We start from the raw sequence: 25,299 nt of genomic DNA on the forward strand, positions 1-25,299 counted from the left end.
ACCGATTCAAGGAGGCAAAAGACCTGTACTCTGAAACCTGTAAGACGCTGATGAAAAAAATCGAAGACGACACAAACAGATGGAAAGATATAACATGTTCTTGGATTGGAAGAATCAAAATGACTGTACTACCCAAGGCAATCTACAAATTAAGTGCAATCCCTATCAAATTACCAATGGCATTTTTTTTGCAGATCTAGAACAAAAAAATCTTAAAATTTGTATGGAAACACTGAAGACCCCAAATAGCCAAAGCGATCTTGAGAAAGGAAAACGGAGATGGAGGAATCAGGCTCCCTTACTTCAGACTATACTACAAAGCTACAGTCATCAAAACAGTATGGTACTGGCACAAAAACAAAAATAGAGCTCAATGGAACAGGACAGAAAGCCCAGAAATAAACCCACGCACCTATGGTCAAGTAATCTACAACAAAGGAGGCAAGAATATACAATGGAGAAAAGACAATGTCTTCAATAACTGGTGCTGGGAAAACTGGACAGCTACAGGTAAGAGAATGAATTTGAACATTCTCTAACAGCATACACAAAAATAAACTCAAAATGGATCAAAGACCTAAATGTAAAGACGACAGTATAAAACTCTTAGAGGAAAACATAGGCAGAACACTCTTTGACATAAATCGCAGCAGTATCTTTTTTGATCCACCTCCTAGAGTAATGAAAACAAAAACAAACAAATGGGACCTAATTAAACTTAAAAGCTTCTGCACAGCAAAGGAAACCATAAACAAAATGAAAAGACAACACACAGGATGGGAGAAAATATTTGTAAACAATGCAACAGACAAGGGATTAATCTCCAAAATACAAAACAGCTCATGCAGCCCAACAGCAAAAAAAATACACGCAACCCAATCAAAAAATGAGCAGAAGATCTATACAGACATTTCTCCAAAGAAGACATACAGATGGCCAAAAGGCACATGGAAAGATTCTCTAATGATTAGAGAAATTCAAGTTGAAACTACAATGAGGTATCACCTCACACCGGTCAGAACGGCCATCATCAAAAAGTCTACAAACAATAAATGCTGAAGAGGTGTGAAGAAAAGGGAACCCTCCTACACTGTTGGTGGGAATGTAAATTGGTGCAGCCACTATGGAGAACAATATGGAGGTTCCTCAAAACACTAAAAATAGAGCTATCGTATGATCCAGCAATCCCACTCCTGGGCATATATTCAGAGAAAACCATCATTTGAAAAGATACATGTACCCCAATGTTCATTGCAGCACTATTTACAATAGCCAAGACATGGAAGCAACCTAAATGTCCATCAACAGAGGAATGGATAAAGAAGATGTGGTACATATATACAATGGAATATTACTCGGCCATAAAAAAGAATGAAGTAATGCCATTTGCAGCAACACAGATGGACCTAGAGATTATCATACTAAGTGAAGTCAGACAGAGAAAGACAAATATCATATGATATCACTTGTATATGGAATCTTAAAAAATAATAAAAATGAACTTATTTTCAAAACAGAAACAGACTCACAGACTTAGAAAACAAACTTACGGTTACCAAAAGGGAAGGGGGGAGGGAAAGGATAAATTAGGAGTTTGGGATTAACATACACTCTACTATATATAAAATAGATAATCAACAAGGATCTACTGTAGAGCACAGGGTACTCAATACTCTGCAATAACCTATATGTGAAAAGAATCTGAAAAAGAACAGACATATGTATATGTATAACTAAATCACTTTGCTGTACACCTGAAACTAACACAACATTGTAAACCAAATACACTCCAATATAAAATAAAATTTAAAAAATAAAATGTGCTCTTAATAAAAATGTATATATATGTATAACTGAATCACCTTACTGTACAGCACAAATTAACACAACACTGTAAATCAACTATACTTCAATTTAAAAAAATAGTAAAATGTGAAAAAAAATTCCAATGGCATTTTTCACAGAAATAGAATAAACAATCTTAAAATTTGTATGGAACCACAAAAGACCCCCACATACCCAAAGCAATCTCAAGAAAGAAGAACAAATCTGAAGGCATCGTGCTCCCTCATTTCAAACTGCATAACAAAGCTGTAGTCATGAAAACAGTATGGTATTGGCATAAAAACAGACACAAAGATCAATGGAACAGAACAGCAAGCCCAGAAATAAACCCAGGCATATATGGTCACTTAATTTACAACGAAGGAGGCAAGAATATACAATGGAGAAAGGACAGTGTCTTCAATAAATAGTGTTGGGAAAACTGGACAGCCAATGTAAAAGAATAAAACTGCACCACTTACATCTTACACTGTACACAAAAATTAACTCAAAATGGATTAAAAACTTGAACATAAGAGCTGAAACCATAAAACTCCTAGAGGAAAACGGACAGTAAGCTCTTTGATATTAGTACTGGCAATGATTTCGGATTTGACACCAAAAGAAAAGGCAACAAAAGCAAAAACAAACAAGTAGGGCTATATCAAACTAAAAGGTTTCTGCACAACAAAGGAAACAATCAACAAAGTGAAAAGGCAACCTATGGGATGGCAGAAAATATTTGTGAATCATTTATCTGACAAGGGGTTAATATCCAAAATATATACAAACTCAGACAACTCAAGAGCAAAAAACTCAAGACCATTTTTCCAAAGAAGACATACAAATGGCCAACTGGTACATGAAAAGGTGCTCAACATCGCTAATCATCAGGGAAATGCAAATCAAAACTACAATGATACAGCACCTCACACCTGTTAGAATGGCTATTATCAAAATGACAGGAAATAACAAGTGTTGGCAAGGATGTAGAGAAAAGAGAACCCTGGTACACTGTTGGTGGGAACGTAAACCGGAGCAGCTACTGTGGAAAACATTTTGGAGGCTCCTCAAAAAATTAAAAAGAGAACTCCCACATAATTCAGCAATTCCACTTCTGGGTATTCATCCAAAGGAAACAAAAACACTCACTCAAAAGGATATATGCACCCCATGTTCACTGCAGCATTATTTATAATAGCCAAGATATGGAAATATGGAAAAAAACCTAAGTGTCCATCAATGGATGAACGGATAAAGAAAATACGATACACGTACACACACACACACACACACCCCTATATAAAACAAAATGGAACATTCATCAGCCATAAAAGTGAAGGAAATTCTGCCATTTGCGACAAAATGGATGGACCTTGAGAGCACTATGCTAAGTGAAATAAGTCAGATAGAGAAATTAAAATACCATATACCACATAATCCCTCTTATATGTGGAATCTTAAAAAAACAATAACAAAAAAACCCAAACTCACAGGAAAAAAGATCAGATTTGTGGTTACCAGAGGCAGAGGGTTGGAGGAGGAGGGATGATTGGAGGAAAGTGGTCAAAAGGTACAAACTTGCAGTTATCAGATAAATAAGTACTGGGAATGTAATGTACAACACAATGACTATAGTTAACACTGCTGTATGATACGTAGGAAAAGTTGCTGAGAGTAGGTCCTAAGAGTTTTCATCACAAGGAAAAAACCATTTTTTTCTGTATGTGAGATGATGGATATTAACTGCCCTTACTGTGGTCATCATTTCATGATACATGCAAGTCAAATCATGCTGTACACCTTAAACGTATACAGTGCTTTATGTCAATTATAATTCAATACACCGAGAAAAAGAACGTTGTAGAGGGTAAGAGGTGGAAATTATAAACAGAATATATATCATGAATGTACAAATAAATTTAATGAGAGGCCAGAATGTGTTATTTTAAAAAAGTTTTTTAAGGTGTTGCCCCACTCACTCTGCAGTGGGCGGCTTTGCAGCCCTCTACCATCAGACCAGAGGAGAATTCTACCTAGGGACGTGGTCCATAGTCACAGGACACACAAGTAACACTTTATCTGAACTCTGAAGTCCTGCATTTGAGCCCTGGTCTACTAGCTGCATAGCCTTAGGTACATGGCTCACATTCCCTAAGACTTAGCTTCCTCATCAGGAAAGTGAGATAAGACAGGAGAACTGACTAAACAAGTGGCCAAGGCAGAGAAAGTGGCAAACCCTGTGCAAGACCAGCTGCTCCTTCCCAGTTCTCACAGTCTGTCCACCTGGCAACCAACACCTGCCTCTTCCCTGCAAGGCGTGCAGCCCGTGACACGGTGCTTCAGGTCTACACAGTTGCCTTGGGAGATGTCACTATATTCCAATCGTAACAACTGTGCCCTAAGTTTTCCTAAGGTCTGTAGTCTGTGATTAAGTCCCTTCCTCACTTCTTGGTATTAAAATGCACTTTCTTATATGAAATGGTGAGAGTAGATGGTAGATTCTTTACACAACCTGGCCCAGGGAGGACAAAAGCTAGCAAGCAATACTTTGTCCATCTCCAAAATGACTGACATTTTATGGATGGCTAGTGGGAAGCTGCTGCATAGCACAAGGAGATCAACTCTGTGGTCTGTGATGACCTACAGGGGTGGGGTAGGGAGGGTGGGAGAGAGGCTCAAGAGAGAGGGGATATGGGGATATATGTATACTTATAGCTGATTCATTTTGTTGTACTGCAGAAGCTAACACAACATTGGAAAGCAATTATACTCCAATAAAGAGTTAAAAAAAAATGATTGGCAGCTGCATAGCACAGGGAGATCAGCTCGGTGCTTTGTGACCACCTAGAGGGGTGGGATAGGGAGGGTGGGAGGGAGACGAAAAAGGGAGGAGATATGGGGATATATGTATATGTATAGCTGATTCACTTTGCTATAAGGCAGAAACGAATACACCATTGTAAAGCAACTTTACTCCAATAAAGATGTTAAAAAAAAGATTGACATTTTAGAAATTCATATTGTTGTACAAATCCAATAACTCCATGTATTGTGCATACACCCAATTTTGTTTTGAGCAGCAGAAAACCTGTAAGGTCAGAGTCAGTGGGAGACGTATTTAAGAATCTGTAGAACTGAGTGTCCAAAAAGACTTGTGTGAAATTATCAACCCAAGATTACCTACGCCTAGTCTCCTTTGCTCTGCTGTTTGAATCTCTGGAAATTTCATTAAAAAGTCAGCAAAATTTTGCAAGGATGGCAGCTTCTCAAAAGAACCAATCCCTTTTTTTGGCATCCCTTACCAGAACATTAATCACTCATTTGCAGTTTAAATATTTCTCAAAAAGAAAGAGGCGCTCTCCCAAAATCATCTTGGGCTTTTTGCCAGGCAATGAGGAGCAAGTGTATCTTCTTGATGGGGAAGAGTGATTCACATATGGGGGTGGAGTTCAACTGGGGTGGTAGAGCGGGTTTACATTTGAAAAATCCTAGGTGAGATGACTATTTATCAAAAGTTTTGGCAAAAACTGCCTTCTTGGAGATACCTTAAAGATTATCCTATGAATCTTGGTGAGCATTCTGACAGGGGTCTTAACCTTGAAGATTTAGGCATAAATGGTTTCCTTTGAATCTTCGGTATTTTATGCATTTTAAAACCTTATTTTGGACTTCCCTTGTGGCGCAGTGGGTAAGAATCCGCCTGCCAATGCAGGGGACACGGGTTCGAGCCCTGGTCCGGGAAGATCCCACATGCTGCGGAGCAACTAAGCCCGTGTGCCACAAATACTGAGCCTGCGCTCTAGAGCCCGTGAGCCACAAGTACTGAAGCCCAAGTGCCCTAGAGCCCACACGCCACAACTACTGAAGCCCAAGTGCCCTAGAGCCCGTGCTCTGCAACAAGAGAAGCCACCGCAATGAGAAGCCCGCACACTGCAACAAAGAGTAGCCCCCGCTCGCAACAACTAGAGAAAGCCTGTGCACAGCAACAAAGACCCAATGCAGCCAAAAAGATAAATAAAATTTAAACAAAACAAAAAATCATTTGGGGCCAGCCAAGTCCCTCTTAAAAAAGTAAAATTAAAAAAATAAATAAAAGCTTATCTTGAGAAGAGTCCCCAGGCTTCTCTGAAACGTTGGGGACCCCACATGAAGGCCTGTCCCATTCTCTCTGGGAAGAGCCAGGCATGCTCCCCCCTGTGCCAGGAGCTCTCTCTTCTCAATCACTTAAATGCCTTGAGTGTTACCTTACCAGAGAAGCCTCCCTTGAGCACCTATGTAAGACAACACTGCCATGCCATCACTCCACTTTATTGTGGTCGGAGCACCACTTGCCCCTCCCCTTGTGCAGTGACTCTACCTCCCTCACTAGACCAGAGCTCCCTGAGCACCAACGTGCTGTACCCTCACTACCAAGAAGGGGAACAAGCACATGTAGATGTGATAAATATGGATCGAATGGATGCATCTTCTTTCAACAACTCAGTGTCAAATGTGTAAATAAGTCCACTCTTGAAATTTCTTAATGGGATAATAAGCCATCAGAGTTAAAAAATACACTCTCTGCTTCAGTAAGTCCACCTTGAGGACTTTCTCCTACAGATACACTTGCACTTATGTACAGAGACCCACACACAGTGATGGTCACTGCGGACTGTTTGTCAGGATGGACACGAGGAACAATCCAGAGAGAACTGGGTACATTGCTCCTGCCTACAGTATCAGTAACTGGAGCCACACCATGAGAGACTACAGCAGCTCCACACGCCAAGATGAGTAAGAACTGCCAAGGGAGTAACAGCGGCAGCTGACATGTGTGTCAGACACTGCTGTAAGCACTTCACATGAATCCTCTTTTAAGCCTCCCAACCACCCTGTGTTATACCTCCATTTTACAGATGAGGAAATTGAGATACCAGAGGAATGAAGTTAACTCCCCCAACTCACACCTCACACAGCCAGCAACTGGCAGAACTGGAATATAAAGCCAGATGAGCTGGCACCAGTAACCACTGACACCACACTGCAAAAACAGTGGGGAACACGACACACACACACACACACACACACACACACACACACACACACACACACACACACACACACACTCTCTCTCTCTCTCTCTCTCTCTCTCTCTCTCTCTCTCTCTCTCTCTCTCTAAAGGCCAGTAGGATGGGGAAGACTTTATGTACCTCTATGCTTTTTATGTGCTTAGACTTTCTGAAAGGGTACATGAAAACTCATTCCAGAGACTGCTCTGGGGAGAAGTGGGAGGACTGAGTGAGATTTTATTACCGCACACTCTTCGTACCATCCAAACTCTCACACGTATTACCTACACAAAGACATTATGCAAACATTCACTAGAGTCAGTAAATTGTAGGGCTGGGATGGACCCCATCATTTCACGGCAGGGGGTAAACTGAGGCACAGACTTGCCTGAGGCCACCCAAGTAGAAGGAGGAACCCCAAGGCACTGCCAGGGCCCCGGATGCCCAGCCCCTGGTGGGTTCTGTCGCCTTCTCTAACAGTTTCCACTACGGCTGACTCAGCTGTCACAACTGGAGACTTTCAAAACCTTCCAATTACATAGAATTGGGGGGAAAATTATGATTTGGAATTCAAGTGTTGACACTTGAAAAATACCAACTCCCTTTCACTACAAGTGCTTTAGCATGTTACTAAGGCTTTGTCTGCATGTCTCTGGAAAGGTTATTTTCAGAACATTCCACTTAAACCTAGAGATGCAGGGTTCTCCGCTGTTTCTGGGAGCTGGTACCACAATTTACATTAAACAAATGTTTTGAAAATTAGCTGTTCACGGTTCCAATTTCAGCTTCCCCCAGGGTTTAATGTTAGCCAAATACTGGTACAGTAAGCAGACAATGTGTTTTATTGTGTAGAAGAAAAACAGACCACCATAACAGACTTCCTGCTTTTGTAATCAAGGGAAAAGTTGAGTGTTCAAGTGATTATTGGCATATGGTTATTAGAAACACTGAGTTCCGAATATAGCTACTAGAAGACACACACACACACACACCCCCTCTATATTTCAAGTCCAAAAAGAAAGAAAAAGCATTCATAGTGTTTGGGAAGTTGGGAAGTTCGGAAAGTTATGGGGCAAAAACTATGCCAGAAGACTGGGGGTGACAGGGAGCAAGGTTCAACCCAGGGTTGCCAGAGACACTCGGGTTGGAGAGGTGCCACAGTTCTGCCCCTGCTGGCCCCCTCCTCTGTGGGCAGCCAGCTCCCTGAGGCCCATAATCAAGAGATGATGGATTTGGCATCTTCATCTTCTTTTTTAACATTTAAAGGGGGATACACAGGCACTTTCCCCTGCCTTCCCTGTCCTGCACCTCCCCCCAAATGCAAATGTTGTAAGGGAAAAAAGAAACAGTTCAATCTGCTAATTTTATAGTTAGCAGGAATGAGCACTCTGTGAAATCCCCAGCCTGCCCTGAGCCTCCTCCAGGGCTTGTGAGCAAGGTGGAGTGCAGTGTCTGGAAATAACTTACAGGACACTCTTCTGTATCCGGTTTCTCTCTCAAAGAGCTGGGAGTGATTCTGAGCCTGGTGGGGTAGCGTGGGGTGGGGGGGTGTCTGTTGGCAAGAGGAATTTAGATTTTGTCGTTTTCAGGGAGGTGTTTGTCCACACCCAGAAGGATGTACAAAAAATATAGCCTCTTACACCTCAACTAAAGAGAGTCCACAAACACAAACAGTGTGGGTGGGAGGTGAGAGGTCACAGAAGGTGCCCCCATGTGGTGAAGGCCTGCCTGATGTCTGGATGGGCTCAGCGGAGGGGACATGCTGGGAGTGCGGGCTGGCATGTGGCCCCGGGTCACCGCTCCTGGACCTGTTCTGGGAAGGTGTCCTCACCAGCTCACTCTGGTGAGGGCTTTGGGCTCTAGTAAGCATGTCCTGACACTGACACTGCATTAGGCCTTGCAGGGCATTTCCAAGGGGATATTACTGGGGGTCTTTCAAAATAGGGAGGCCACCTTCTGCCAGAGATAATTTCCTCTTAGTCTGGCTAGAGGCCAGAAGGGTGACTCCTGAGGGGGCACCCCAGGGCAGGGCAGGGTGGAGCAGCCTTAAGATTCCATTTTATTAAACACAGAGCTGCGCTGTTCCTAGTCTGCTGGCCCTGGAGTCTGTGACAACAGCTGAGAGGCAGGGCCCAGCGAGGAAGAAACAGAAACCATGTGTCCCAGTTACCCTGGAGTCTCAGACAGGTGAATGCAACCAGCCACGGGTGTGGACCTCCCGAGGGTGGACCAGGAAGATCCTGGCTTGGGATTAGGGGGCCTGCCCCATCCTAGAAGACATTAGGTCACACTCATGAGAAGGTTTCGCTCCCCACAGAAAGATCAGCACCTACAACCTAGTCTCAATCCCAGCTGGGTCTGGCAGGAAGCGCCCAAATAACGCATCTATTTTCCTCCTTAACAAGGTGGTCATTTCAAAGAGCTAACCATCTGAACCATCCCTGCTGGAACAGGCTCGGAGGAGGACATGCAGCCATGGCAACACAATGACAGTTCTGGGCACGTCAAGGGCAAGCGGGCAGCTGGCAGCTCTGGGCAGGACTCGACTGCTGTCGCTCGCACAGGGAAGCTCCTGTATACACATGTCCCACCCCATGGGCGTGAGCATCTCCTGGAAGGGTGGGCACCAGGTCCCTCCAGCCTGGGGCTATCTGCCCCAGCACCTCCCCACATCCCCCTTGCCTACAGAAATCTAGTCCCCAACTTGCGTCCAGACTCTGGCCACTTGAGCTGGACTAGCCCTCTGTCACCAGCTCCATTTGTTCCACAGGCCCCCACCCCAGAGGGGAATGAGCCCTCAGTAGGAAGGGGAGCCCGCATGACCCCGCCTGCCGGCACCCGCCCAGCCCCACCCTCCACACGTCCCTGCCAAATCACCTACGCACCTTGGATTTCCGGGCCCCTTTCTTGCCCCCTGCTTTCTTAGACACGGGCTTCTTCTGGGACGGAGACTTGGCCTTTTTGGCTGGGGGTGGTGTGATGATGGCTTCCAACTTCCCTTTGGATCCTCGTTTCTTCGCTAGCAACTCCGGATGGATGTTTGGTAACACTCCCCCGCTGGCGATGGTGACTCCTTTTAGCAGCTTGCAGGAAAACCAAAGTAGTGGATGGTGAGTCAGACCAGCACGTCCGTGACCTTCAAGAGCTCAGCCGTGCCCCCACCCCATGCTCTTGCTTTGGGTTGGTAGAGCTCCCTCCTCCATGGCATCTACAAGGAGGCTGACAGGACCCTGGCTCACAACACGGGGAGCAAGTCTTCGGAGTCCCTCACTCGGGTGGAGTTTCCACTCGGGTGGAAGAAAGAACCATCTTTCTTCCAAGGAGAGCCAAATACCTTGTTTCATTCCCCTCCCCCAAACCAATAAAATCTTGGGGAAAAACTGCCATGGGGTGGGGGGGGGACGGGGAAGCTGCTAATAGTCCAAAATGCAGTCCACACCCTTGATAGCCAGCCAAACAGCACCCTCCCACTGGACAGACAACTCCTGGGCAGCAAGACTGCCTGCTGGTGTGTCTGGGTGGGGGAGGGAAAGGAGAGTCCCATACCTGATTCAGCTCTTCATCGTTGGCCACGGCCAGCAGGATGTGCCGGGGCGTGACCCGGCCCTTCTTGTTGTCTCTTGCTGCATTGCCAGCCAGCTCCAGAATCTCCGCTGTGGGGAGCAGAGGGGAAGGGCATGTGGTCACGTTAAAGCATCAGAGAACCGTGTGCATCCTCCCGGATCCCCTGTTCTTGGTGCCAGGAATGGGAGCAGGCAATTGGCTTCCCGAAGCAGCTACCCTGAGCTACGAAGCTGCAGGCGGTCTGCCTGGCAACACCTGGAGCCAAGTCACAGAGGTGTTGAGAAGCAAAGCTGAGTGAGACTAGGAAGACCCCTGGTCCAACCCCTTTGTTGTGGACATGAAGACCCCGAAGCTTAGAGAGGAGAAAGGACCACCAGCTGAAGGCCCTCAGTGAGAAGTGGTAGAGCTGAGATTTGAAGCCCTTTCCCAGAACAGGGCTGCCCACAGTCAGCGCTCCAGACGTCACCAGCAACAACCCCGTGGAGCCAGCAGTGTGGCCGAGACTGAACTGTGCATCTTGAGCAACAGGTCATACATGGGTTTACAGGACTTCAGGGGGTGGTGGCATATTACTCAGTAAATTTCTGTTAATGGAACCAATGTTGAACGCCTGTACACTCAGATTCAAAACTAGAAGGATGTGACTGGACACTTTACAAAGTCAACGTCATAAAAACATAAAACAAAAAAGGTGGAGTGTAGTAGATTAAAAGAGGCTACACAGCCACAACAGCCAATTACATATAATGTCAATCCTTGATGGGATCCTGATTGCAAAAAAAGCTATAAAAGTCATTCTGGAGACAACTGAGGAGATCTGAATGTAGACCAGATATTAGACACAAAGGAATTATTGGTTTTCTTGGGTGTGATAATGGTATTACCACTCTGAAGGGAACATCCTGTCCTTAGGAGATACATGCTGAAGTATTTAGGGGTGAAGGGCTTTGGTATCTGCAATTTACTCAGATAATCCTGAAAAAGTCTACAGAGGAAAACAAATGTGGTGAAATACTAACACTTGTTAAATCCAGGAGTGATGTAAGAGAGCGAGACGTCAGACAGTTCCTCTCTCAGCTTTCTGTATATTTGACTTTTTCCACAAAATAATAAAAAACCTAGAAGGATATGAGCCTGACTTAGAGTTGGTGCTAAGTTAGAGTTTATTGACCAGTCCTTTGGGGCAGGGTTTGCCAGACAAGAAGACAGGTTCTTCCACAGCACCAAAGATGGGGAAAATTAGGAAGTACCCTTTGGCAAGAGATTTTTTTCTCCTTGGTGGCCCAGTTCTCTTTGTAAGTGTCAACCTCATCACTTTCGCCTCATTTTCTTAATGAGAAATGCAGACTGTCCCAAAATGTATCTTACACCCTCACTTCTGCAATTCTGTCCACGCCACAGCCCTGCCTGTCATATCCACCTAGCACTCCCTTCTAGGCTCAACTCAAGTCTGACCTCTTCCTGGTACTAAAGGATTTCTAATATTCGAAGTTATGTTGCAAACACTAGATGTCTCCAGCAAAGCGAAAACTCAGAATCATTATAAAATAACTAGGGAAAAAATTCTAGCTACATTAAAACCAGGTATTTAAAATTTACAATATTACATGGTTTCTGTTGTTAAGGGGTACTAACAGCTGAACCCAATGCAAAAACTAGTCTGTGTGTCAAGCTGAAAAGCTGCTTGGATACTCACACCTGGATCACACGGATTCAATGCCTAAATCCAAGGCAGGAATTCATTTACTCAATAATCAATCACTGCACTGATGATACTTGGACACCAGAGGCAACTGAGGCCCCTGCCTGCTTGATGCTCCCAGGCCATAGGGGTCCCTCGTCCTGAACGTCACATGAGCAAGTCACTAGAGTGAGGCCTGGGGAAGAAGGGGAGATAATCAGTACACTTCCCACCCTCATCCATGAGTCTCCACAGGGCTGTTCCCCATACAGCCTGAGTACAGGCCCACCTGTCAATTTCATGGAAGCTTCCCTATAATTGATGGTGACTGTGTGTCCCGAAGCCCAGAGGAGATGACCCTGTCACGGCCAAGCAAGAAAGCATGCTTGGGATACCTAAGTGACCTGATGCCCATGTGCAGAAATGAGCCCAGCTTGGCCTCCATTCTCCCACGTTCACGCAGGAGGCAGCACATCTGCAACGCTATTGTCCAACTCACTGCCTGTGAGGAAGTGAGGCCGGAGCCTGACGCAACAGGAGCCTGACCCTAGGAGTAAGGGCACAGGAAGGAGAGCCAGCCACAGCCAGCCCAAGGGGCAGGAAGGCTGGAGAGGGCAGCTGGCACCGCTGAGCTGTAGCCCACTTGGCTGGCTTCCTGGCCTCCACCACCCCCTCACCTCCCCAGCCTTCCTCCACTTTGAGGCCACAGGAAACACGAGGCCATCAGTATTTACAAAGCCAGAATACACAGGAGGAGGCTGGGGGATTACAACCTTCTCCCCATAATGTGCTAAGAATGCTTTACCTGGCCCTCATTTAAAAAGAGAGAGAGAAAGAGAAGGAGAGAGACAGAGAAACCCACAATAGTGTCCTAGGCCCATCCATTTGGCAAGAAGATCATTTGAAATTATGGTTTCTCGGGAAAGTGGAAGTGGCCTGTTTTCTCTTCCTGCCCAGAGTATTGGTGCAGGTTCTCCCCAAGAGAAGGCACAGTAGCCGCTGGTGGAGGCTGGAGGGGAACAGGCAAGTGGTCTTTTTATTTTTGGCATCACTACTTTATTTTTTGTGCGGGGAAGGTGCAGATGATGAATGCAAAGAGCTGGAGGGTGGAGAGGGGTCAGCAGAACTCCAAGTGTGTTTGGGCCCCTGATTTGGGTGAGGGACAGGCAGTATGTAACACAAGCAAGTAAAGCAGTGCACTGAGCTCTAAGGAGCACCCACAGCTGAGAAACAGGACGATCAGGTCTCCAAGAACTCCCCTGGACTACCACTAGCTCCCCCTCCGCCGTCACTCTCACATTGTGTCTGCAATTGCAAATAGCCTGAGTTTCTCCTCATGGGAAATGTCAAGGACTGTGCTCACTTACTGCTAATTCAGCCTGGACTCAGGGAAGCCAGACTGGATCCACCTGGGAGTAATAACAAGGTGGACACGGAGGGGCTGGAGAGGTGTGTGGAGTGGGGTGAGGAGTGTTCTAACTCCTCAGAAAGAGCTGGGCTGGGGTGTCCTTCCTGTCACTCCTCTGACTTCTTCACCAAGGAGCTAGAAAATCCAGGACTCCTTCCTTTCTGCAAAACCCCAGCTCACTTGTGATCTGCGAAGACCAAGATAACTGGCCCTCCCACTCCCTATCTTCAAAGAGAGGACCCTCAGCCCTGTGGGGAGGGAGGGAGCTGCATCAAGTGGGGTAACAAAGAGGGGCAGAGATTCCCATCTTGGCTGGTTGCGCAAGAGCTTTATCTTCCGTTTACTCCTGCATGTTTTCCAGTTGGATAGTTACCACCGCAACGGCTTCGGTCAAGGGACACACAAGAGGGAGCACCTCAGAGACACACCTTTTATGAGCTGTGTTCCCCGCTCCGCCCCAGGCAGAGGGCTGGGGAAGTTGACAACAGCCCAGAAAGATGGAGGACGCACTCCCGCTGCGCACAAAAGTAGGAACCCAGAGCATGAACTCACCCCTTGCCAACTATTCAGTAATACCAACCCCCCTTCGTCCTCAGTCCAGTGTTAGAAACGGCAATCATAAAGGGCTTTCCTGGCTGAGAGAGGGCTGCCTGCTGCAGTGGGAGAGGAGAGGTGCCAACTGCCAGCAACTCAACAAGATGGATCAGTTCCCACCTGCTCTCCAGGGCACGTCTGTGGGAGGGCAGGAGAGAGGGTGGTGAGTGCCGAGGAATTGGGGCAGGGCACACGCCACCAAAGGTGATTTCCTGATTAAGTTTCCTTCCTAGTAAGTGATCCTCGGCTTTGCAAATGATAGCAAGGGCAAATTCATGGAAGCCCTAGGCTCAGGGCTGTGCCTGGGTTCCTGCCACTATACCCACTGCCCGCGGGGATGGGCCCCTCACCCCCACCAGCAAGGGGGCCGCCTCCTGGGCTAGGCCGGAGCCAGCTTCAGCTCCGCCTCGACTTGAATGCAGCCCGTGCCTCCCTACCAGGGAGGGTTTCCTGCACATGATTAATCTTGCATTTTGGAAGGCTTTGTGCATCTCTCAATTTTTTTTGCCTCTGGCTGTTTTAAGAGGAAAGGGATTCTGAGAAAAAGAACCAGGAAAGCAGCACATCTACAGACGCAAATTCTTTTCTCCACGGTTTCCAGAGCTCCATGCTTGGATCCTGCCTCGGAAGGAGGTTCAGAAGCCACAGCCCTGAGGCTGTAACCCAAACAAATGGAATCCGTTAAGAAACCCCGGGAGGAACCTGGCAAAGAGCAGTAACGGGGAGAAGAAACAAACCCCTGACCAGGTCCTCCACCCCTCAAGCCAAGTCTTCCTGACCAATGACAGTCTAATTTTGATACCGCCGACCAGCACTGGGACTGGTGTGGGGCTCAGAGCACGTGGGGTCACTCTGGGGAGGACCCTCAGTGCGGTGAGGTTCCCCAGTTATAAACACTGCAAAGGGGACAGGTTGAATGATGAGCTACACCGGCCCCCTTGTGAGGTAGTTTCCTGTTTTAAGATCTTTTTGTTTAAGATCTAATTGGCAGAACACCGGAGTGTCTCTGGCTCCGACTCCTGGCCAGGGCCGGTCCCTGGCGAGCGGTGAGTCGCTGGCTCCATCATATGCAGCGGCCTGGCCCAGCGACGTGACCTTATTCTCTCCTCAGAGCAGCAGGCACGGCAGAGGCACCCCTGGGCCCACCATTCCCCAGCCGCGTGGAACGCGATTGTTTTAAGGCCACTTGACGAAATCCCCACAACCTTGAGTAACAGCATTATTTGGCAGCCTTCTCAGCTACAGCCCAGCTGTCTGAACATGAATACCTCTGATAGGTCTACTTTCCAAGTTCACCAAAAGACCAAAGGCTTAGAGTCTTTCCCACCCCCCCCCCCAAACGCCTGAACTGAGCCCTATCTGTTGTACTGAAGCATTCTATCTCCCTTCAGGGAGCTGAAGTCATGGTTGGCAGAGTTAGACTCCTAACAGCTAACAGGTGATGTGTGGAGGCCGCACCAAAGGCTAAACACAGACCTTGCAAAGGGAAGAGTCGGGGGCTTCTACAGAACTGCTTGAAGCGTCTCCTCTCACAAAAGCAATACTGAAAAGAACAACCAGAAATCAAAGGAAAGCAAATGTTCACGTAATCCCAAGGAGAAAACAGGTATCTGCTACAAAGCCGACAGCACGACAAGGAATCTGTTTATCGTATTTCCTTCCATTCATCAGGCTGCCATCGGCAGTTCATTGAGTTCAGAACTGTTTTACGCCATTCTGGAAGGCCTTAACCCAATCAACCCCAATCGGAGAGCGACTGCTAAGCGTTTCCTGCGTCCTGACTGCACCACAGTTTCCTCCAATTCCCTCGGCAGCCCAGAATCCACCGGCCCACATCCCACCTTTTCGGGAGATGAGTGGCAGGGGTTGAAGCCCGCTGAGCCGTCAGCTTGGAGCACCGGGGTCTTGCCTGTGGGCCAGAGCAAAGCTCTCTAGTCTGCCTGTCCCAGGGGCCTCCGAGGAAACATGGGTTCCCCAGAGAAAATAAAACCTACGGCAGTAATTGAAGGTGGTATGTTCTGTGCAGAAAACAAGGTATTTTGTAAGAATGAACCATTCTGTTGCTTTTCTGCAGATGTTCCGAGTCTCATACAAACTTGTCCACTGCTGTTAAGCCCACACGACAGATCCCCTCCTCAGGGCCCATGAGCCAAGGGCCCAGGAGGCAGCATCTGGTCCAGTCTCCCACCTATCCCACAAAGTCTCCCAGTAAGAAAGAAACACAGCTCAATATGAGAGTTTCTAAAGTAAGCTAATTGTTTTTGGTATTTCAAAATAAAAAATTAGTAATTTTGCATTATTCAGATTAACAAAAAAGAGATTATGATTCTTGGCAAATATTACCTTCATTTAAACTGCCAACCCAGCTTGGTGCATCAGGAAAGCCTTGCTCTTCTTCCCCAAGTCTCTAGCGATTCTGTGTAAGCTCACCTCCTAGGTCTGTCTTCAGTGGAGGCAGCAGCCCCGAACAGCACCATGCTGAAGCCGAGGGCGTGCTGTCAAACAGCCTGGGTGTGAATCACAGCTCCTGCACTTTAGCTGTGAGAGTTGCCAAGACACACCTGTGCCTCAGTTTCTCATTCTATAAAAGGGGATGATAATTGAGGTCACCTCTAGGCTTGTGAAGATTAATGAGTTACCAAACGACATGCTTAGAACACTTGGTAAACGTAAGCTCCAAATACTGATGCTACGGCCACACACTTTATCTTTTAAAACAGAATATAACAGGCTTGATTTCTACGGGAAGGAAACTATACTTTCTTTTCCTCAGTTTCCTCTATCAAAATAACTGGCTGGCTGGCTGGCTAGGTGGATAGATGGGATGTATGTGAGAGCCAAGAGGAGGAGGAGAGAAGCAATATGGAAAACCTGGCGTTTCCTCCCCTGATAGTTTACCCTTTGCTGTTACACTTAACAGTTTACATATGTTTGAAAAATGCACTTGAACCCGCTTAACCTCGGTGCTGCCAGACTTGCCTTGATATTACGCAGCACCCAGGGTGGCCCCACAGGCATCCTCTGCCTAAGGATGGGGTCTGGGGCTTTTGTCTGACTCAGCAGGGGTAGCGTGGCAAGGGCAGGACCAAAGCCAGCTGCTGAGGCAGCACAAGTCAAGGCCCCAGAAGGAAGGCGGAAGGACGAGGTGGCTGGGGAAGGCCAGAGGAACCTGCTCTGACCCAGGGCCTGGCTGACAGCCGGGCAGGGCCCTCTCCCCACCGCTCACTGCTTTCAAGGACTCGAAATTAATTTACAAGGAAATGGTTAATATGTATGTTTGTTTTGATATGGAAAATCACAGCCATTTGTTCTTAATTCATCTCAGGAAGGGGTGAACAATCAAGAGATGTCTGCTGACATGAAATGATTTGAAGAGTGTAATGTAAAGAGGAAACTCATTTAAAGAGCCCTGACATGGTGCCATTTCCCAGATGGACTTTTAAAGGGGAAACAAGGAGCAGAGCAGGGCTTTTGTAGGCTGCCATCCTGTGGGGGGCAGAGGCCATGCCTGTCGCCCGCGCTTAAGCCCGCGCTGACATGTGTTCCTGGAGATGTGGCACAGCTTTGCCTCCTGGGAGAGGAATTGGTGACCAGATCCGAGGGAGACATTTTTTTCTACCCTTTTGGCGCTGTCTGAGTTTATCTTGTGCACAATTTATCTTTTCAAAATGTAAAAAGTAAATTGAAAACACAGCATAAATGAGAAATGGCAACTATGCTATATGCCACCCCACTGGCCTTGGCAACGGCATGTCGTAAGCACCCTCCTGCCTTGACATCTGTCCCAGCCTGCTTAATCCTGCTTCTGGAAAAAAAGATCTGACCACATGAAGACTTTTTAGTTCTTCCATAACTGACTGTTTTTAGAGCGATATGAGTGTGTCATAGTAGGGGAGGCCCCGAAAGGGGCTGCCGCTCCTGGGGTCACCTTTACTAGCCCAGCCCTGTCTGCCCAAACGAATTCCCAATGCTGAGGGCTACTTGTCTAAGGATTTGCCTAAGCTCTGTTGCCCAGGATTCCACCTCCCCTTCACTAAGAGGACAATGAAGGGACATCGGGCAAAACCCTTTGGCCCTTCAGTCCACCCCCAGCGCTGCTGAGTGCTACAGCCTCCCCACACCCGACTGGGCACTGCCCTCCGCTCTGCTCAGGGCGGTCGTCTGGTGCTTCTCCCCCAGGACCTCTGCGTCCAGCTACAGGCAGCACCTCCCACACTGACCAGACTGCCCCTTCCCTATAGCCCAGCACACGTCCCTCCAATGGCCATCACCCCTCTTGTGCTCATGCACCTCCTTCCTGTCAGGGACTACTCGTCCTTCCAGGTCCATCCCGCAGGACCCCTGTCCTGTTTGCCCACAGCAGGCCACAGGGCTGTCTCCCGCCTGACACACCCACACCACGTGCCCTTTGGCAATCACCTGTGACTGCGCAGGGCCCGCTCCTCCCGTGAGTCCACATCTGCCTCCTCGGCCAGGCTGCTGCTCTGGGGAGGACAGGAGCCAGCCATGGAGGCCTGGGCATATCCCATCCTCCTGAGATGTCCACTAAAGGCAGAGGAGATGCAAAGTGCACTGAGTAATCCCAAGCCCCAGGGCTCCCCTTTTCACCGCTAAGATTTCAGCTCCATTGAGAGCCTACAGAAATGCTCTTCTAGAGATGAGTTATTGTGCTGAGTGACCTTGGAGAAGTTATTTAAACTCCTCGAGCCTCAATTTCCTCCTAAGCAAAATAGGTGGTTTGAGGATTCAGTGAGTTACCAGATGTAAAGCACTTAGCCAATGCCTTGCACATAGTAAATGCTCAATGTATGACAGGCGTTTTATTCTCTAAACCGTCCCGCCTTTGCCTGCGTGCAAAGCACTGCCCTCTGTGCCCCCAAACTCACATTTTGACAAGCCACGATTTTAATCTGTGAGGGAAACTGCCAGGGCCTGGGGCAGAGGTGGGAGAGCAAAGAAAACAATGCTACTGGAGTTAAAGACCTTCATTTTCTGAATGAACAGCAGATATTGACTTGCAGCGGTCAATATCCAGATTTACAGAGACAACAGAGAAATGTTAACCAAAGACTACCTCAGTTACCCTTTACCACAGGAAGCATCAATCAGGATATCGACGGCAAAGGAAGCCGATAGATTAGCCTTTTCCAGAGGCCCTGGATTTCCACATGGTCCTCACAGTTCTGAAGGCAAGAAATGTGGGCTCTGGCAGAGAAGGAGCCTCCTTCTATACGGAGGACATATGTAAATGTCTTCTATCAAGGCCATTCGACACATGTCCCCCTGTAGACCCCACAGGCCTCTTGAAGTACCAGGGAACACATGTTTTCTGGCCACTAGACGGAGGGCACTTGTCTAACAAGGAAGAAGGTGGGGTGGAAGATAAAGGAAGAGAGCGGGAGGGAGGGAAGGCGGAGGCAGGGTCAGAGCTGTAGGCTGGCTGAGCAGCCTGGCAAATCCGAGGAGTGTGTGTGTCATCCTCTTGGCAACCAGAACTGGAGGGGGTGGTGGGAAGAGGGAGAGAGAGAGAGGCTGACTGTGGTTAGTATCCTTTGGGTTTGTCTCCTTGCTAGGACTTATTTATAGTTCTGAGAAGTGGCTTTTTGCTCTCATGGTATTTTATTCTGGGTTGACTAAACAGAGAAGCCCTCAGGCAGGGAAAGAAGGTAAGAGGGCTATAAATATATTTTATTAGTTGCTGATATTTTAACAGGAAGATATTGAGAGAAGAGATATTTGTAGAATTCTTACCTACTTCCTCCTCCTCTCAGTAAGTAAGTAGTTCTTTTAAAGCCATTCTTGATGGTCATCCACGGGGGACCCAGGGGGACCTCAAGCACCTCTCCAGGGATGCTGCTACTTTAATCAGGTGGGCAGCTGCTGGCTTCCTCTGTTATTCGAGGTGCAGCTGGAGACCTCCTTTTCTGGCAGGAGTGAGAGATCAACTCTTGAAACACTCCCAGTGCCTTCCTATTTGCCACCAACAGTTGCCCTGCCACTTGCCTCTCCTCAGGCAGGTCTGGTCCACGACGCCCTGGTGTTAATCCTAATTATGCATCATTAAAAAAAATCCAGGGGTCTAGTTCAACTCTCATCCTCACCAATTTCCTGGCAGCATCTGGCATTACCTACATTCCCCCCTCCAGAAATTCATCCTTCCTCTAACTAGTCTTCTTACCCTTCAACAAAAACCTATGTGCTGAGCAGCTGAGTACACAGTGATGAGGGAGGGGGAGGGAAGGCATAGTCCCAGCCTTGGGGGTCACTAATATGTCCTCAGGGATGTCTGACCCATCACAGACACTCAGTACAAATCTGCTGAAATCAACAGTGATTCTTCGGACCCCCAGCACCCAGCTCAGCACCTTGTACCTGGTCAGAGCTTGGTAACTCTTTCACAAATAGGTCATTACAGATGAATTACTAAACCAGTGAACAAGCACTGCAGCATTCAGGCGGTGATGCAGGATGGAAGTGCAGGGATGTTCTCCAAGGCACTGTCCTGGTTTTATGGATTAGAACAAATACTCAGGATCCATGGCAGGCCGTGTGAACTACAAAGCTGTCATCCCGGGGGAAAGCAGCCCCAGGATGGCCCAGGATCCGGGCAGGCCGTCCCTCTCAGTCTCAAATCAGGACTCAAGGTTGGCTGAGGGAACCAGCGATGTTGGGGCAGGTTAGAGGCAGATCAACCACCCTCAGATTTGGGCTCAAATATAAATGTCAGTCTCTGCATATCACATGCACCCATTACATTTACTGTATTTATTTTGAAATGAAAAGGGAGAAGAGTATATTTAGAAACATATACAACATATATAAGAAACTGATAACACTGATTGTCTCTTGAGAGGAGAACTGGGTGTGTGAAAGAGTAGGGAGAGAAATGCATGTCTCACTGTATGTCCTTTGGGAACATGAATTTTGTCATTGGTATGTATTACTTATTAAAGGAAACAATTACTTTGTGTAAAAAGACAGGAAAGACCTACCAGATATGAGAAACATAAAGTATATAACTAGATAAACATACCAATGAAACAGAAAAGAAAGTCGAGAAGTAGCCCTAATTATATCTAGAAATTTCATGTATGGTAAAAGCAGCATCTCAGATCACCAGGGAAAAGACGGAATATCCAATTAATTGTGTTGAGACAGATGGGTAACCACCTGGAACAAAATTAAGTTGATCCCTCTCCCACGCTGTATATCAGGATAAATTCCAAATGGGTCAAAGTAAAAATGTAAAAAATTAAACCATAAAAATACTAAGCAAGAGCATGAGGGAATTCCTCTGTAGCCTTGGAGAGAGATAGGCTTTCTGAACAATGACTGAAAATCCAGCAAAAACAGACTCATGAAGACTTCAGATAAACTGGGTAATCATTTCATTTATGTTAAGGCATCGCACTGTACACTTTAAATATATACAATTGTATTTGTCAGTTATTCCTTAATAAAGCTGGGGAAAAATAATTATTCAGAAAAATATATGAGAACTGTGTATAATATATATTTAAAGAAAAATGTGAAAATGAAGAGAAAACAAGATATTATAAAGAATGACCAAGCAGATTCACAAAAGAACCAAACAACTTCCAGAGTAAAAAATATCAACTGAGATTAAAAATTCAGTGACTGAATTAAATAGCAGATAAGACACAGCTGAAGAGAGAATTAGTAAACTGGGAGATAGTTCTACAAGATAGACCAGAAGTAATTATCCAGAAAGTAATCTAGAGAGACAGAAATGAAAAATACGAATGAGATGAACAAATATGGAACTTAGATAAAACACTAATGAATGTTTAATTTGTGTTCCATAAGGAGAAAGAGACTAGAATAGAGACACTGAAGAAACAACAGCTAAAAACTTTATGGATGAGATAAAGACATGTTCAAAATCAGAGCCCGAGAAAGCTTACGACCAGAAGACCTCACTAAATGAAATTCTGAAGGACGTATAAAGTGAGCCCAGATGGAAGGTCTGAATGAAAGAGGCATGCACAGTCTGGGTCACACATTTTTCCTTGCCTAAATCCAGAATCAGTTTTGTAGTGCTTCGTGCCTTCCCATTGGCCCAAGCAAAAACAGAACTTCTGGTGGGAACTCAGCTATGCACATGCTGACCCCAATGACAGAAATGAAAGCTGCATATAGCCCTTCAAAGGGAAATCATGAAGCAACAATGAGAATCCTTGACCACTGAGGTTTCCTAGGCAACGTGGCTTATCTTCAAGAAAGCAGAGAGGTTTACAACAAATGGTGCTGGAACAACTGGACATCCACATGCAAAAAACTGAATCTAGACAAAGACCTAACACCCTCTGCAAAAATTAACACAAAATGGAGCAGAGACCTAAATGTAAAATCCAAAACTATAAAACTCCTAGAAGATAACACAGGAGGAAATTTAGATGACTTCAAGGTTTGGTGATGATTTTTTAGATACAACATCAACGGCACAATACATGAAAAAAAGAATTGAAACTTTTTTAAAATAAAAAACATTCTGCTCTTTGAAATACAGTGTTGAGAGAATATGAAGTCACAGAGCAGGAGAAAATATTTGCAAAAGAAAGCAATGAGACCTTTCCTTTCTCTGATCCAAGTGATGTGGTCCAACCCCCGGGGCTGGGAGTGCAGGGGACATGGGGCCACTGTTTTGTGAAGGGGGCCCAGGCCACACTTAACACTCTCCTGGACAACCTCATGGCCTCTTTAGAAGAACTGAATGAAGGACCAGATAAAAGTTCAGTTTTTGAGCTCTGCAGCAGATTCAAGTGGCCCTGGGAGAAGCACGTCCTCAAGCCGTGCTGCCGCCTCCACACCTTGGATGGGGAAGTGAAGCACTGGGGAAACTCCACCCCTCAGTGGTTTCTATGTCTGGCCTCAGCCCCGAGGTCTGACTCACCTGGGTCTGCTAACAGGCTGGCCATCTTACAACAAGTCATCAGGGAAATGTCAAGGGAACACTGTGCTAAAAAGCTGCTTTTTTCCAGCGCCCCTTGAATGTTCATCCACCACGGAATCATCTATTCCTCCTGGGAGACTGAGGAGGACTGACAATGTAGCTCTCCCTTAATGACTTCATGATTTGCTTCGTATGATCATGTACAGTGGTCATCAATAGCAGATACTAATAAAAACAAATAGACTAAAATCTAACTCCCTTTCATGCATGTACACATACACACAAAAGGCATTCAGTGCCAGCAGCTATCTCTGGGCAGTGGGATTATGAGCGAGTTTTCCCTTCTTAAATTTTCAAACATAAATTACTCACATAACTGGAAAAGGGAACATACATTTAAATATAGGCTGCCAGAACACTGGAGTTTCAACTTCTGTGTTTCCAATTTTTTTCTAGTCGCAACCCTCTAGCTCATTAAAATCTAGTCCTCCCTTTCAGCTGAAGGACTTTACAGAACAGTGAGTGCTGTGGGGTTCTGGGAGCCCCAGGGAAGCATGAAGTCACTGGCAAGAGTTAGCTGGGTCCTGGCCTGAAGTGTAAGTCTAAGGTAGGGTGGTCATGCAAACAAGCAAGAGACACAGGAATTCAGAGAGCCTCGGAGCATCACGGAGCCGGCCTGTCCTCTTCTCCCTGCCCTATTTTTAGCTGTGTGAGTACAGGACACAGTTGGCTGTTCCGGATAGAAAAGTGGTAAAGAGGCCAGGTAAGTGACAGAGACAACTGCAGGCTCCGCCTACCGTAATCTTCCAAGCTTATCGGATCCTTTCTTTCCCAGGCCAGAAATGCTAAGTGGATGGATGTTTGTTGAAATGAGTATCTGTGTAACAGGACACACTGCTGACAGAGGAGGCCTCTCCCTACTATACTTACAAGAGATGGGGGCAGGGATGGAGTGCAGACAATGACTAACACCAAAGGGATATGCAACATCTGACCTGAGTTATAGATTAGAAATCAAACAAGCTGAAATTTGGGATGAGGATGATCACTTTACTAGCCAAAACCAGATAGCAAGATGTATTTTTAACAACCATCCCTTTTCCCCGGGGTTTTACTACAGGACGCAGTCAGGCACAAGGGCTAGGACTCATCCAGTCTGTAAAGCAGCCATAAGGGTGCCCTGGGTGAACCCTGTTCGTTCCCCAGGTCAGGAGCTGGCCCTGTAAACTTCCCCATGGTTAGCGAAGTACCCGCAGGCAGTTTCAGACTGGAGTGCCTGCTGTGAGCGATGCCAGGTGCCTGCTAGAAGAGTGTGGAGGTCCTGGTCACTGACGAGAAACAGGAGAGGGAAGACCGAGGTCTGAAACACAGGGCATGGTGAGGGACAGGGCATGGGGAAATGGAAAAGGAGTAGGGGGTTAAGAATATGCAAGTCTGGATATCTTCATCATTTTGTAGATTAGAGCCAAAAAAGACAGAAAAAATAATTCTAGCCACGGCCTTATCCTATAAGAGGTGGAAATATAATACTACAACAGTAGGTATTTAAACAGACCAGAGCTGGGGTATCCAAATCAGAACTCTCATGGTGGTCCCCTGGGGAAGCGGGGGGGGGGGGTGTCTACACTTATTACAAAGTGTCAACATTCAGTCTTGAGAGCTGCCAGCCAGGGCTTCCCATCCTCCTTACTGTGGAGAAATCCTCTGAGAACAGATTTGATTTTTGCAAACAGGCTTACATCCTAGGAGGCAGGTTGGCACAATAAGCTGTGTGATCAGGCTATGTAACAGGGTTTCTGGACCAGAAAAAGAAAAAGATGTCATCAGGCGTTGGGTGAGTGCCTCCAAAGGCACTTCCCTCCAGGGTAAGTCCCATGGGCAGGGACTTTTGTCTGGCATATTAGTGACTGCCACAGCCCTGGAGAGTGGTCAATGCATGAGTGGCTCAGCTTAGCAGAATAACTGCACAGCTTTCCCAAGTCATAGCCTCCCTGTGTGAATGCTGAAGCACCTTCTAATGTGTTGGGCCCTGTATGGAGGAGGCACACCTAGGTCTCCTTATCTATTAGCCAAGCTCTGTGCCTCAACGTCATGAGCCAGACCAAAATGCATCCTTCATGGTGGCCTTCAGCTTTGTTTCTTCAGTTGGCACTCTTCATTTCTCATGGGCCTAACCCATAAGTGTCCCCACACGGTATGGCGCAAGGTGTTTACAGGTGTTCCTTGAAAGGCTTTCTGATAAAAGTCTGGGATCCACTACATA

At 46.5% G+C, this 25,299-nt stretch overlaps 1 protein-coding gene across 9 annotated transcripts in view; it reads right to left on the minus strand.

Moving 5' to 3' along the window:
* The window catches only part of MACROH2A1 (macroH2A.1 histone), an 80,312-nt gene that overhangs the window by 38,991 nt on the left and 16,022 nt on the right, over nt 1-25,299 (minus strand). For all 9 annotated transcript variants that reach the window (XM_033853194.2, XM_033853195.2, XM_033853192.2 and 6 more), the window contains exons 3-4: nt 10,422-10,528; nt 9,761-9,958 (exon numbers count right to left, since the gene is read on the minus strand). In XM_033853194.2, the coding sequence (XP_033709085.1) occupies nt 9,761-9,958; nt 10,422-10,528 (305 nt within the window). The remainder of the gene's footprint in view (nt 1-9,760; nt 9,959-10,421; nt 10,529-25,299) is intronic.

The sequence above is a fragment of the Tursiops truncatus genome, chromosome 3 (assembly GCF_011762595.2).
Source record: "Tursiops truncatus isolate mTurTru1 chromosome 3, mTurTru1.mat.Y, whole genome shotgun sequence".
NCBI classification, from domain to species: domain Eukaryota; kingdom Metazoa; phylum Chordata; class Mammalia; order Artiodactyla; family Delphinidae; genus Tursiops; species Tursiops truncatus.